This window comes from Cetorhinus maximus, chromosome 3 (genome assembly GCF_964194155.1).
Source record: "Cetorhinus maximus chromosome 3, sCetMax3.hap1.1, whole genome shotgun sequence".
Lineage (NCBI taxonomy): Eukaryota > Metazoa > Chordata > Chondrichthyes > Lamniformes > Cetorhinidae > Cetorhinus > Cetorhinus maximus.
Window position 1 is genome coordinate 144,569,611 of NC_135881.1, and position 12,946 is coordinate 144,582,556.

General features: G+C 43.8%; 1 protein-coding gene across 1 annotated transcript in view; it reads right to left on the reverse strand.

Annotated features, from left to right (window-relative positions):
• adcy2b (adenylate cyclase 2b (brain)) overlaps positions 1–12,946 on the reverse strand; it is a 905,909-nt gene that overhangs the window by 158,509 nt on the left and 734,454 nt on the right. The window contains exons 10-11 of the mRNA XM_078539078.1: positions 10,596–10,728; positions 6,643–6,819 (exon numbers count right to left, since the gene is read on the reverse strand). Of these exons, the coding sequence (XP_078395204.1) occupies positions 6,643–6,819; positions 10,596–10,728 (310 nt within the window). The remainder of the gene's footprint in view (positions 1–6,642; positions 6,820–10,595; positions 10,729–12,946) is intronic.

Consider the following 12,946-nt stretch of genomic DNA (forward strand, 5'->3'; position numbering starts at 1 on the left):
CAAGGACAATTGGACAGCTACTTGATCACAAGAAAGGCAGCAGCTGGCAATGGGGGAATAGCTCTCAGATTTTGGGTTCAGTAGCGATGAGGGCAACACCCTTCACAGAAAGAGCACAGCCCTGGGCATCAGGGTGGCAGGAGAGAGGGACAAGGGGCAGGAAGGACATGGAGGCCATACTCTCAGCACAGAATCCACTAGTGAAGAGGGAGCTATTTGGAGATGACAAAGAACAAGTGCCACAAGAGACTGTGTCTCTCCAAGCAGATGGTCATAGAGATCCGTGATCTCATCCTGAAAACTTCTTACCTTGCAGTACTGCTCATTATGCTCTGCCAGTAGCCATCAAGGTCATCATAGTCTTCAACTTCTTTGCTTCTGACTCCTTCCAAGGATCAGCTGCGGACCTTGTGGAATCTTGAAAACGGCAGAACAGCAGTGCATTTCAGAGGTCACTGATGCCCTGTTTGTGGGAGCTAGACAGAACATTCAATTCACAACTGAGCCAGTCTCACAGTCACAGAGGGCAGTAGGTTTCCCTGCCATTGCTATGTTCCTCTAGGTGCAGAGCATCATCATAGGCCCATGTGACCATCAAAGCACTCAGTGACTAGCCAGTGGGATTCATCTACAGGAAGGGCTTTCACTTCCTCAATGTTCAGCTGGTCTGCAACCACAACAAGAGCCTCTATGAGTGCGCTCACTTTCCTGGCAGCTGCCTGACTTCTTTATCCTCCGCCAATCCAGGTGGCTGCAGCTTTTGACTGCAGCCCCTAAAGTCTGTGGTTGGACAAGGGATATCCCTGAAGAGATGGCTAAGGATTCCTACAACAGCCCCAGACAGAGGTGCAGAGGCAATACAACCAAAGCCATCTGCTTACTAGGACAACCTTTGAGTAGGCCATCAAGATTCTCAAGATGTGGTTCTGGTGTCTGGACTGGTCAGGTGGCACCCTGCAATACACTGCTGCAAGTGTCTTGCTCATTGTGGTACTCTGCTGCATTCTTCATAACATGGCCCTCCAGAGAATTTGGAGCTTGAGGACAGTGAGGTCCTGGAAAGAGACAGCTCATTGGAGGAAGAGGAAGAGCAGGACGTTGTAGTGATGGAGGAAGAGGAGGTGGAGGGAGAGGGTGCAGATCATTTAAGTGCCATGGCTGTACAGGGAGGTGGCCTGGTCCAGCATGGGGCAAGCATCCTGTGTATTTTAGTGAGTAATTCCTGCATGTACTCTGACATGAACGTGTAGGGCAGAATATTGAGTTCGGTGGACGGGTGGGCATGCGCCCAACCCGGCCATGCGTAAAATGACGTGCGATGACGTCGGGCAAGCGTCCCAACGTCATTGTCTAGCCCCCTGATATCTCGTTTGGCGGGCGGGCGCCAGAGTCGACAGCGCTCCCGTCAACAATTAAAAGGCCTATTAAGACCATTAAAAAGGTAATTACATTCAAATTTACACTGCCCAACTAACCTTATGGTGGCTTTTGTACTTTTTAGAAAACCTCATCCACGAGCAGGATGAGGTTTCCTAAAGCAATTAAAAATAAAATAAAAATTTCACACTTGAATTAAAAACATGTCTCTGCTCATGAGACAGGGTCACGTGAGGGGACATGTTTTATGACATATTTATTTTGTTCATTACTTTTTTTAAACAGCGCTTCATTCTCCGAGGCAGCTCCGTGCCTCAGGGAGATTGAAGTGCTCTTTCGCGCGCAAGCACGAAGTTCCCTCCAGGCCCGCTCGCCCTCCTCCCCCCACCCGCACAGGCAGAGCTGAGCGTTGCTGCTCACGTTCCACGCTGGACTGGCCTTGATTGGCCCACCCACATAATATCGCGGTGCAGTGCCAATCGCTGGCGGCGGTCAGCTTCCCCCTGCTCGACCCCACCGAGCACCCCCGCCAAGGGCAAAATCCGGCCCGTAGTTATGATATTATAGTATTTTTAAAAAAGCTTAACTTCCTTTTAAATGGACACAAGAAACCTTAATTATGGCAGCCAAAAGTCACCTGGCTTTTTAAAACTGCAACGTGGTCAAGCTCTAGAAGGCTCCAAGCGGATTGCAAGTAGACAGACCCAGACATGTGGAGACATTTGAACTTCAATTCAGATTTCCATAAGGGTAAACAGAAACTCATGTGGCTTCCCTGGAGGTGTGAATAGCCCTTTCCTATCTCCTCAAACCTGGGAGAATGGGAACCATTCAAGTTAATGATGGAGACGTTTAAAAGGTTAATTACCTTGGCTAAAAAGACAATGGGTGGGACTATGCCCCCCACACTGGGACTGACCCAATACCTAAAACAAAAGCAAGGTTCATTAGTTTGGGATAGCAGGCATTTTAAGTTTTGGAATGGTATAAAGTCCGGCTGAGAACTGTGATTTTGTGTGCAGAACCCCAGGAAGAACTGTGAGAAAAATCATCAGAGAGTGTTCTTGGCCAAGAGAGAACAAAGAGGAAAGTATTAAGAAATCAACTGCTCATCTGCTAAAAGAGTCCAGGCAATCTGCAAGTGCTGTAACTGCAGTATTAGCAAGGAATAGGAAACCTCTCTCTCCCAAAAGCCTGCTGACCTGCTGAGTCCACCTGTAAAGGAAAAATTCCAAATGGTCGACTGCAGAATACATCGCAGCTACTAAACCAAACCTCAAGTTTCAGCTCCTTCACTTGGGAAAGAAGGAATTCGAGAATCGGGCCCCCAACAATGTCTCACAGGGATTGATTTGAAATCTCAAATTAAGTATCATATCTTTATCTACATTCCAATCTATGTAATTGTATTTTAGTTAATAACTTTATCACTTATATTTAAATAACCTGCAGCAGTATTTTTTGTAATAAACTAACCTATCTTGTTTAAGACAAAAGCTTGTCTGCTGGGCTATTTTTAAAATGAACCATCTATAAAGTAAAAAGGGGCTACATACACATACAAACTCTTAGCTCACACATAAATTCTTAGCTCATGGACCACTTTAAGGAAATGCATTTTATATGGTTGCGACAACCCAATGCTGCTGCCTAAGGCCCTTCATGAGATTGGCCACCCTCTCAGTGAATTCATGCATCCAAAGCCCTACGCCATGATGGTGCACACGAGCTGGATGGACTTCTCTATTCTATGCCCATAATCTTGCAAATACCTCAGGGAACTCTGGTGTGGTAACATATTTGTTGCTGTTGGTCTAGGTAGAACCACTTTTCCAGTGACTCCTGAGGCCCTGCAACTGTGGCCAGCTGAGCAGAGTTGTGTCTATCTTGCCTCATTTGAGTGGAACTGCCCCCAGCTGCCTCTGACTCTTGCAACTCCTCCTCCAAACTAGTGCCATGCTACTCATGCAGTGTTATCCTATCAAAATGCAGATGAGGAGCCACCAAGGTGAGTGTATAAGGTGTGATGGTGCTTCTTCAGATCATTGCAATTCCTCTTGGCCCAGTGATGGTGAATGAGAAGCTGTCCTTGGGTTGATGTCTGCACCATGTAGGTGAGACAAGACAAGCTCATAAATGTGAGCCATGGAGAGCAGAAGCCTTTGCAGTGCAGAGGCTTCACAATGCATCTCAGTGTTCGGGTTGTAATTGAACGAGATGGAGAGCAATGCACTGTCTTGATGAACGCATTGCCCTCTGTAATTACCATCTCTACCATGAGTACCCATTTCACCAAGGTCAACTTGCTCATGGTCTGTGATCCTGGCTATTTCCATCGCTTCCTCCTTCATTCATGTGACAATCTGAAGCCAGGGTTTCTCTGCACCTGTTTGCGCCCTCTTCCAGGCATTATGTTATTGTTTCTCCTTTAAGGACAAAAGAGAATGAAAAATGGCACTGCAGTCCTCTATGGCTAATGGCAGCTGTTCAATTCATTGGAGAGTGAGCATTTCAGTGCTGGCAGGTCATCAGGAGCAATATGGCTTTGAGCCATTTTGAGGGGTCAGTAAGTGATCTGTGCATACACCCTACCCATGTTCAGGAGTAGCATGTGCCCTGAGACTCCACAACTGATGTGTCTGTTGCCGGGTGAATTCCCAGTTGTCTGTCCTGAGGGTTGAGGAGTCAGCATTCACCTTGCTAGGTTGCATAATGTATTTGGACTTTTTCCTGCACTAGGTCCAGGCTCTTCTCACCATACTTTTGTCGCTGATAGTGACAGCAATGTCCATCCATACCTGCTTGATCTGTGTAGATGGCCTCCTTCTGCCACCTTCCAGGAAGAGAATCTACCCCCTCTTCCCCGTGGCCTCCAGCATCAGCTCCAAGTCGACATCTGAAAAAGAAGTGGTGTCACGGCACAGGTTCAAGGCCTCTGGCTCTTTTGAAACATCGTGGAAATGAAAACTCTAGTTTCTAGATCCTAGTGGGAATTAATTGCTGCCACGCCTGTCTCCATTTATTCATATCAATTAAGTGATCGTCCCCTTGAAACTCAGGGTCCGTTTCTGTTTCCTCTCAGGGCCAGGTTTAGGACCAGAAATGGTCCTGACTTCTATTTCCCATGCCCACACGGAAAATTCAGCCCTAGGATGGAATTTTACGTAGAGGCAGTAGACCCAAAGCCTGAAACTAAAAAACAGAGACAAGCCTGCCTCTGCTTGGCCAAGAAGCCCTAAGTCAATTTTATAGCCATTGGCCTGTTAATTAGCTCAGGTTTGAGATTTCTGCCCCCATCTGGGAGGAAGTCCCACCTCCGAGAGCTGCCAGCCAATCAAATGGCTGCAGCTCTCTGGCCCTAGTAGGGCCACTGGGAGCGATGACCACTGCTAGGACAGCAGTCAGTTCCCAATAATGAGTGTCCCTGGAGCCAGACACTCCGATAAGTTGGCAGGTCAGGGGTGGGGGATGGCAGTGTTCATTGGGGCCAGTGTGGTAGGCCTGGTGAGGGGGAGTAGAGGCCCGGGTTTGGGAGGGCAGGGAGTGGGGTGCACATGGGTGTGAGGCGGTGGGGTGGGGGTGGGACCTCCGCTGGGTACAGGTTGTCTGAACAGGAAGGACCCCGCCTAGGTTTTATCTGGTGGCCCACCTCGTGGCTGGGCATCTCCTTGCCACTTGTAAAATACCAGCAGCCATGGGTGGAGCCTGTTAAATGGACATTAATCAGTCATTTAAGGGCAGGCCAGCCAACGTTTCCCATGCTGTTGGTAAAAAACAAGCAGAGACTGCTAGTGATAGGCACGATGCCCCTGCTATGCCACTTGATTTTATGCCCCTCATGCATGCCAGCCCATTCTCAGCAGGTGAGTGTAAAATACCATGCATAGTATTTTAATTAGCTTCTAACTAAGGTGAGGTATCTTCTTTTGTTCTACAATTTTTCAGATACTCTGCAAAACTTATAATCATGACTCAGTGCTGCACAATTATTCAATTGCTGACATCTGATTTAAGAGGATAGAACATTATTCCAGAGAAGCCACATCACAATAACCTCTCATAGATTTCAGTCTTTTCCATTTAATTTAGAGTAGTATTATAACTGCAGCTACAAATTATGGATTGCAGAGATGCACTTTGCAATTCAGCATTCAATAGCACCCATAAAGCACTCATGTGGCTTAAGAGGGTTGTATAAAGTACTAGAGACCTTTTACACCATCACCAATCCATAGCTGTCGCTATAATTTTAAACAACATATAAATAATGTGGATTAATCTAGAAAACTGCTGATGTTATGCCATAACTGTCCAGCATTAAGTGCCTGAGAGAAAGTGATGCTGAAGAATGAATTGGTTTTCAAGTTTTTTTACATTGTCAGCATCAAGCACCACAGGCCAGGGACAACATAAGTGAGATATGAATGCAAGTGTCTTCTGTTCCATTCCAACAATATGCCTGGATTCTCATCAAACATGTACTGCCTTGGTACGATATTGTAGGTCTCCCACATTCTGTGGCTTCTCTGAACAAGAAGGTCAATTTGGTGCAGAGTAATGCTGAATTATAGATAGTTTTAAACTTGTGCCTGTTACCAATGTGAATTGTATTGAGATGAATTTGAACTTGCTTCATGTTGCAGGGATAGACTTTTGAGCTGGTGGAGGGTGGGGAGTGGCCACAGCCTCCGTAAAAAAATTTCAGCCCAAGCTCCTTTCCAGTAATTGTTCAAATTCTCTGTAACCGTTGAGCTCTCGTACAAGCCTGACTTAAGTTGCTGAAAGTGAAAGTCGCCTTAGTCCCAGAGGACCAAAGGCTGGTCTCTCATTAGACAGCAACAACTGGTGGTGAGCTTAACCTGGGGTTCACCACACTTCAGGCGAGGGGCAAGGTTGAGAAGGTGGGGCCTTCATGAATGACCTCAGCCAGTATGGGAATTGAACCTGCGCTCTTGGTATCACTCTGCATCACAAACCAGCCAACTGAGCTAGCTGACCCTCTACTCAAGTTGTTACTCTTGATGTCATGGATGCATCTCCACAAACCATGTAAGAACTACTACAATTTTGCATAGGTTCATTCCACAATATAACTAAATATACATATGCAACACATTCATGGTGCCGTGGTCAATAAATACGTTCACAAATGAAACTTATGGTTTTCTTGTAACAGATATTTTCTGACTATGTACTGTAATAAGCTTTCAAGGATAGTAAAACTTATAGAAAAACCTCTCAAAAAATACACCAGCTTGTCCTTACAACAGTGTTGATTTTGCCATTTTCAGTTGTCATACTGTCTCGATGGTGTAAATGTGCAAAGGGTTTGGCTGCTCCCCAGGATTCTAGGTATCTGGTCATACGGACAGAAGCTCTCATCTTGGCTCCATCTGCAGTGTGTCGATGTCTGTAATGGTGTTGAGGGCTACGTTTCTCCACCTATAAATTTTAAAACAAAGATACTAACATCAGTGCTTCCTACAGGGCACATAACAAAGATATTCTACAGCTTGCATTAACTCACATTTCAAATACACGTTATTAAAGTGATCTCTACAGGGGCACACCCACCTCAAAGAAATCTCGTTACCAGCACTCTTTCTCAAAATCAAACTGTTACAAACAATAATTATTAACTTTCACTTTTCATGTTCTTTCATCTTTGCCATGAGTCACCTTTGCTCACAAACAGAAGATTTTAAAAACTGTAAGCATGTCAGGAAGCCAGCAGGAACCTGTCAACTTCAGCCTTTAACCTGAATGTGTTTTTCAGCACGCAGGAAAGCCTTGTGGATAGGCGAGTTTGCCACTTAAATATGCAAAGTGCTCATTAGCTGCTCTTTTCACTCAGGATTCTGGCTTTAATTCTGTGGGCACATGGTTCCCAGACTCCGTGGAGCTGGTCAGGGACCACAAGTGGGGTTTAACAGAGCTGAGCAATAGACAGGAAAGAAAGACTTTAAATACTGTGATCTGATGTGTGCTTTCTTTCCTGAAAGAATTTTGCTTTCAAAACTTGTTCTGAGAGTGTGCTTTCACTGCTTTGGAGGTGATTTTCCAATCTTTGAAAATCATTTCTGCAATCTTGGGAATGTTGCATTTGATCTGAACTTCCCAGATGTCACCCTTCACAGCAACACAAGAGCCACTTATGCAACTCTACCTTGGGCCTCAGAAAAGATATGAGGAGCAGTATCAGTTTTCTTCTCAACCCATCTATTCATTACCTATTTAACAAACATGTAGCCAACACATTGATATTGCAGGTAATCCATATTCTCACATGAAAGGAGGCAGAGGCAGGAAAGTTAATAGTCCTGGTATTAGTTACCATCCACCACAGGCAAAACTGTCCTTATGCAAGAGATTGTTGCATGTATCCTTACAGCTGATAGCACAGTTATGTAACTAGCCTCAGGATGACCCACAGACCTTTTAGACAGGCATCCTCAGTCATTACTTGGAGGTGTCACATGGCAAGCAAATATGGTTGGTGGGCATAACAGGAGCTTTAGGAAGTCCAACTCTGGTAATTGGTTGTTCTTGGTTCGCCTTTTTCACTTTGTACAGCTCAACTTTAAAAGCATTCCTTATTGTACTAATTTGTACTGAAAACTGGCACAGCACTCTAGCATGTCTTAGATGGTTTGTTACTCCCTGAGCTGGAATGGATTTTTGTGTTTCCATGTCCACTGTTCCTTTGCTAGATTCCTGTTCCCCTGAACTTTTGTAAATGCTTCAAGACTGACTAATTTGTAATTATATAGTATCTTTCATGACCCTGAATCTCCTAAAGTGCTCTATATCCAATGAAGTACAGCCAGTCTAGCCACTGTTGCAATGTAGGAAACATGGTAGCCAATGTGTGCACAGCAAAGTTCCTCAAACAGCAATGAGATAAATGACCTTTTAGTGATGTGGGTTAAGAAAGAACACCCCTGCTCTTCTTTCAACAATGCCATAGAATCTTATATGTTCACATGAGGCCAAGCTCTAACGTCTCATTCGAAAGACAGCACCTCTGACAATGCAGCACTTCCTCAGTACTGCACTGGAGTGTCAGTCTAAATTTTATGCTCAAACCTCTGGAATAGGACTTCAACCCAAAATGTTCTGATATTGTATATGAGTGTTCTGTATAACAGAAAATATCACAAGAAATGAAAGTTACTTTCTCTGCAACTAAATTTAAAACAACATTCTAGATTCTTTTGGATCAAAATCTTGGAACTCCGATCTAACATCTACACCACATGGACTGCAGCAGTTCGAGAAGGTGGCTCATCACCACCTGCTCAAGAGTAATTAGGGATGGCCATAAATGCTAGCCTAGCCAGCAACGCCCACATCCCGTGAAAGAATTTAAAAAATAATTTAAGCTTTCAATTTAGCCAATGTTACAATCCCCGTGGAGAAAGAATTCAAACTTCCAATTAATAGCTGAAAGGATAACATGGCAAGATTTTGGTTTAAGGCTTTTACTGTAATACCAGATTAAAAGCACAATGATTAAACACTACTTTTGGAGGCAACTTAATTTTTAGCACAACAGAAGAAACACACCGCACGCATGCCATAAACTGTCCTTTAAGTAGACAGTCAATTCTCCCAGAATCATTCCAAAATGATCCTTAGCTCCCAAGGATTTACTTCCAATCTTTTCCTTTTCCAGCCTGGGAACTATTAATCTCAACTGTCTTCCATAGTTTTTTTCAGAAGTTTTTTCCCCTGGGGATTCTTCTTCTAGGGCAAGCTAGGTGAATCTTGCAGCATTGTTTTAATTCTTCATGAATTTGGTCTTTTCAATCCAAGCACAAACTCCCACACACATTCCTGCATGATGAACAACAGTGCCTTGCTGCCCATAGCTGCTCTCCCTCTTCTGTATCCTGGCAGACTAACTGTTAGTGATATTCAGTGGTATTTTAGGGCAGCTTGTAACCCAATTTTTAAAAATTCATTCAATGGGTGTGGGCTTCGCTGGCTAGGCCAACCTTTATTGTCCAACCCTAATTGCCCTTGAGAAGATCGTAGTGAGCTACTTTCTTGAACCGCTGCAGTCCATGTGGTATCGGTACACCCACAGTGCTGTTAGGGAGGGAGTTCCAGGATTTTGACCCAACAACAGTGAAGGAACGGCAATATATTTCCAAGTCAGGATGGTGAGTGGCTTGGAGGGGAACTTCAGCTAGTGGTGTTACCATGTATGTTTCCCTTGTCTTTCTAGATGGTAGTGGTCCTAGGTTTGGAAGGTACTGTCTAAGGGGGCTTGGTGTGTTTCTGCAGTAATGGTACACACTGCTGCTACTGTACATTGGTGGTGGAGGGGGTGAATGTTTGTGGATGGGGTGCCAATGAAGCGGGCTTTCACAATGGCTTTCTCTGTACTCTTCCTATTTCAAAGCCAATCATCATGGCAATTTGAATCATGTGGTCCTTGCATCAGGTAGAACTGCTGATTAGCTATCCTCTCTTTTATCTAGGAAGTAAATGGACAGATTAAAGCATAACTGTTTCCAACCCGACATCCTCAACACTTTTCTGTGACTTTAGAGACTCAGTCTATCCACTGTTAGTACACAGGCTGCTGCCATTGTCTTCAAGTGTAAATATCTTGCACGTGCTTCCCAGTAAAACAATCTGGGCCCCCTTTAATCTTTAACCACCCAAGCTTGCTGTCAGACAAGCGTCAGAACAGATCTCAAGACCCCTTTCTTTTACCTCAAACTAATTAACAATCTTAGAAACCTCGTGATTGTAACAACAATAGATTGAATTTTGGAAGCCAATAATTGTATCAATTACATTTTTACTTCACTGAAAGAAAATTCCACAAGGAATACAATTCACAACAAATCTGTCCAACCATTCTCTTTGTGGGTTTCATGGAACCTCAGGGGTCACACAAAAATTTGAGATCATCGCCTCCAACAATCTCCAGCTTCTGATGTTAACATATCCTGGTACTTTGATTTAAGATTTGTACATCAATGAGGCAACAATGTTAAGTAAAGCACTTCTCAAACCTCTAGGCTCATAAAATGCAAACAGCATAAACAAATAAATAAAAATTGTAAGTGCAAATAGAACAGAGCTTTGAGTGCCATATTGCCAGAAATTGATGGTCATGTGTGGTCGAAGTCCATGGTTTTGAAAAAGATGATTTCAAGAATTCTACCATAAAGAGGAGAGGAGGACAATTAATTAACACTTACCTTTGGGTTAATCACCAAGTGGGTCCTGATGTTGTGCTCCTTCAGATAGAGGTCTCTGATGTGGCCATTTCCATCCTCTACTTTATAAGCTCCATTTAAATGTTCCAGTGTGACAGAAGTGATATGCACACGTCTATCATGGTCAAAAATAAGACAAAGTTGAAAAGTATAAGTGTAAGATTGCATAGTGATGTGGCAAGTAAATGTTAAGAATTAAAGACGTACTAAATGGCTGTGAGGTAGTTCAAACTTAGCCTTTAGGCATACATGGAACACAGCCATTAATTTTTGAAAATGGGGCAGACTTTCGTCTTCCAATGGAGATGTGAATTGGGTCATGAAACATTGAACTTAGTTTTTTTGTTGGAAAGAACAATTTTTGTGTGCCTCCCTGACCCTACACCATTTTTTCTGAGGCCTTTTGGCTGGTTGGTAAGGCTTTGGCTGTAAAGCACACATGCACCTTTTCAGAAGTTGTGGTCCCCATTGTGAGAACCGCAGGAAACTTATATTTCCTCCCGCACACTACTTCCATGTGCTGGTATGGGTTTTGCAAGACCTAAAAAAAATGCATCTCTTTGAAGAGTTTGTGACCACTAGGGAAAGCCTGCTATGGAGTTTTGAACATGTTGAAAGGTGGATGTAAAATGTTTTGACACCTTCGAATGTCATTATTAGGTGCTGCATTGTAATGTAGAAGTGTTTTAATGCAGTGATTCATCATAGGGGTATGCTATGCAGAGGTAAGTTTTCCATTACACTGACCAGCATTGTGTAAATGTTGTCATGTATTACAACACTTTTCAATTGTCAAAAGTGGCATAATGCATTAGAAATGTGGAACCATTGTGCTGTCAGCCTCTGATGTCATGTTTTGTGTTGTGGTTTAAATCGACTGACAGTTCTCGCTGTTAAAAACACTGCTATTGAAAGATAGAAAAATTCTCTGCACCTGCTCAACCCCATTGATTGAGAGGCACTCTTCTTTGAGATGGAAATGGGATATCATTCTGTTCTGTCAGATTCAGGCAATGGAACTGGAAGTTTATGTTATGAAAGCTACAGTTATTATGAATGCTTGGCTGGGTTTCAAAACCCAAACTGGTTTCAACTCTGCTGACGGTCTATTGATCCAAGAACAATTCAAACGTTTAACAGCTCATAATAAAATTATATGCCTTTGATGTAGTTTCTTGTTTATTTACAAACCTACTAGGAATTAAACATAGAAACATAGTAAGTAGGAACAGGAGTAGGCCATTCAGCCCTTCGAGCCTGCTCCACCATTCATTATGATCATGGCTGATCATCCAACTCAATAGCTTGCTCCTACTTTCTCTCCATACCCTTTGATCCCTTTCGCCCCAAGAGCTATATCTAACTCCTTCTTGAGAACATACAATGTTTTGGTCTCAACTACTTTCTGTGGTAATGAATTCCACAGGCTCACCACTCTCTGGGTGAAGAAATTTCTCCTCATCTCAGTCCTAAATGGTCTACCCCATATCCTCAGACTGTGACCCCTGGTTCTGGACTCCCCCACCATTGGGAACATCCTGCATCTACCCTGTCTAGTCCTGTTAGAATTTTATAGGTTTCTGTGAGGTCCCCCCTCATTCTTCTGAACTCCAGTGAATATAATCCTAATCGACTCAATCTCTCCTCATATGTCAATCCTGGCATCCCAGGAATCAGTCGGGTAAACCTTTGCTGCACTCCCTCTATAGCAAGAACATCCTTCCTCAGATAAGGAGACCAAAACTGCACACAATATTCCAGGTGTGATCTCATCAAGGCCCTGTACAATTGCAGCAAGACACCCCTGTTCCTGTACTCGAATCCTCTGGCTATGAAGGCCAACATACCATTTGCCTTCTTTACTGCCTGCTGCACCTGCATGCTTACCTTTAGCGACTGGTGTACAAAGATACCCAGGTCTCATTGCACATTCCCCTCTCTCAATTTATAGCCATTCAGATAATAATCTGCCTTTCTGCTTTTGCTACCAAAATGGATAACCTCACATTTATCCACATTATACTGCATCTGCCATGCATTTGCCCACTCACTCAGCTTGTCCAAATCAAACTCAAGCATCTCTGCATCCTCCTCACAGCTCACCCTCCCACCCAGCTTTGTGTCATCTGCAAATTTGGAGATATTACATTTAATTCCCTCATCTAAATCATTAATATATATTGTGAATAACTGGGGTCCCAGCACCGATCCCTGCGGTACCCCACTAGTCACTGCCTGCCATTCGGATAAAGACCCGTTTATTCCTACTCTTTGTTTCCTGTCTGCCAACCAGTTTTCTATCCATCTCAATACAATACCCCCAATCCCATGCG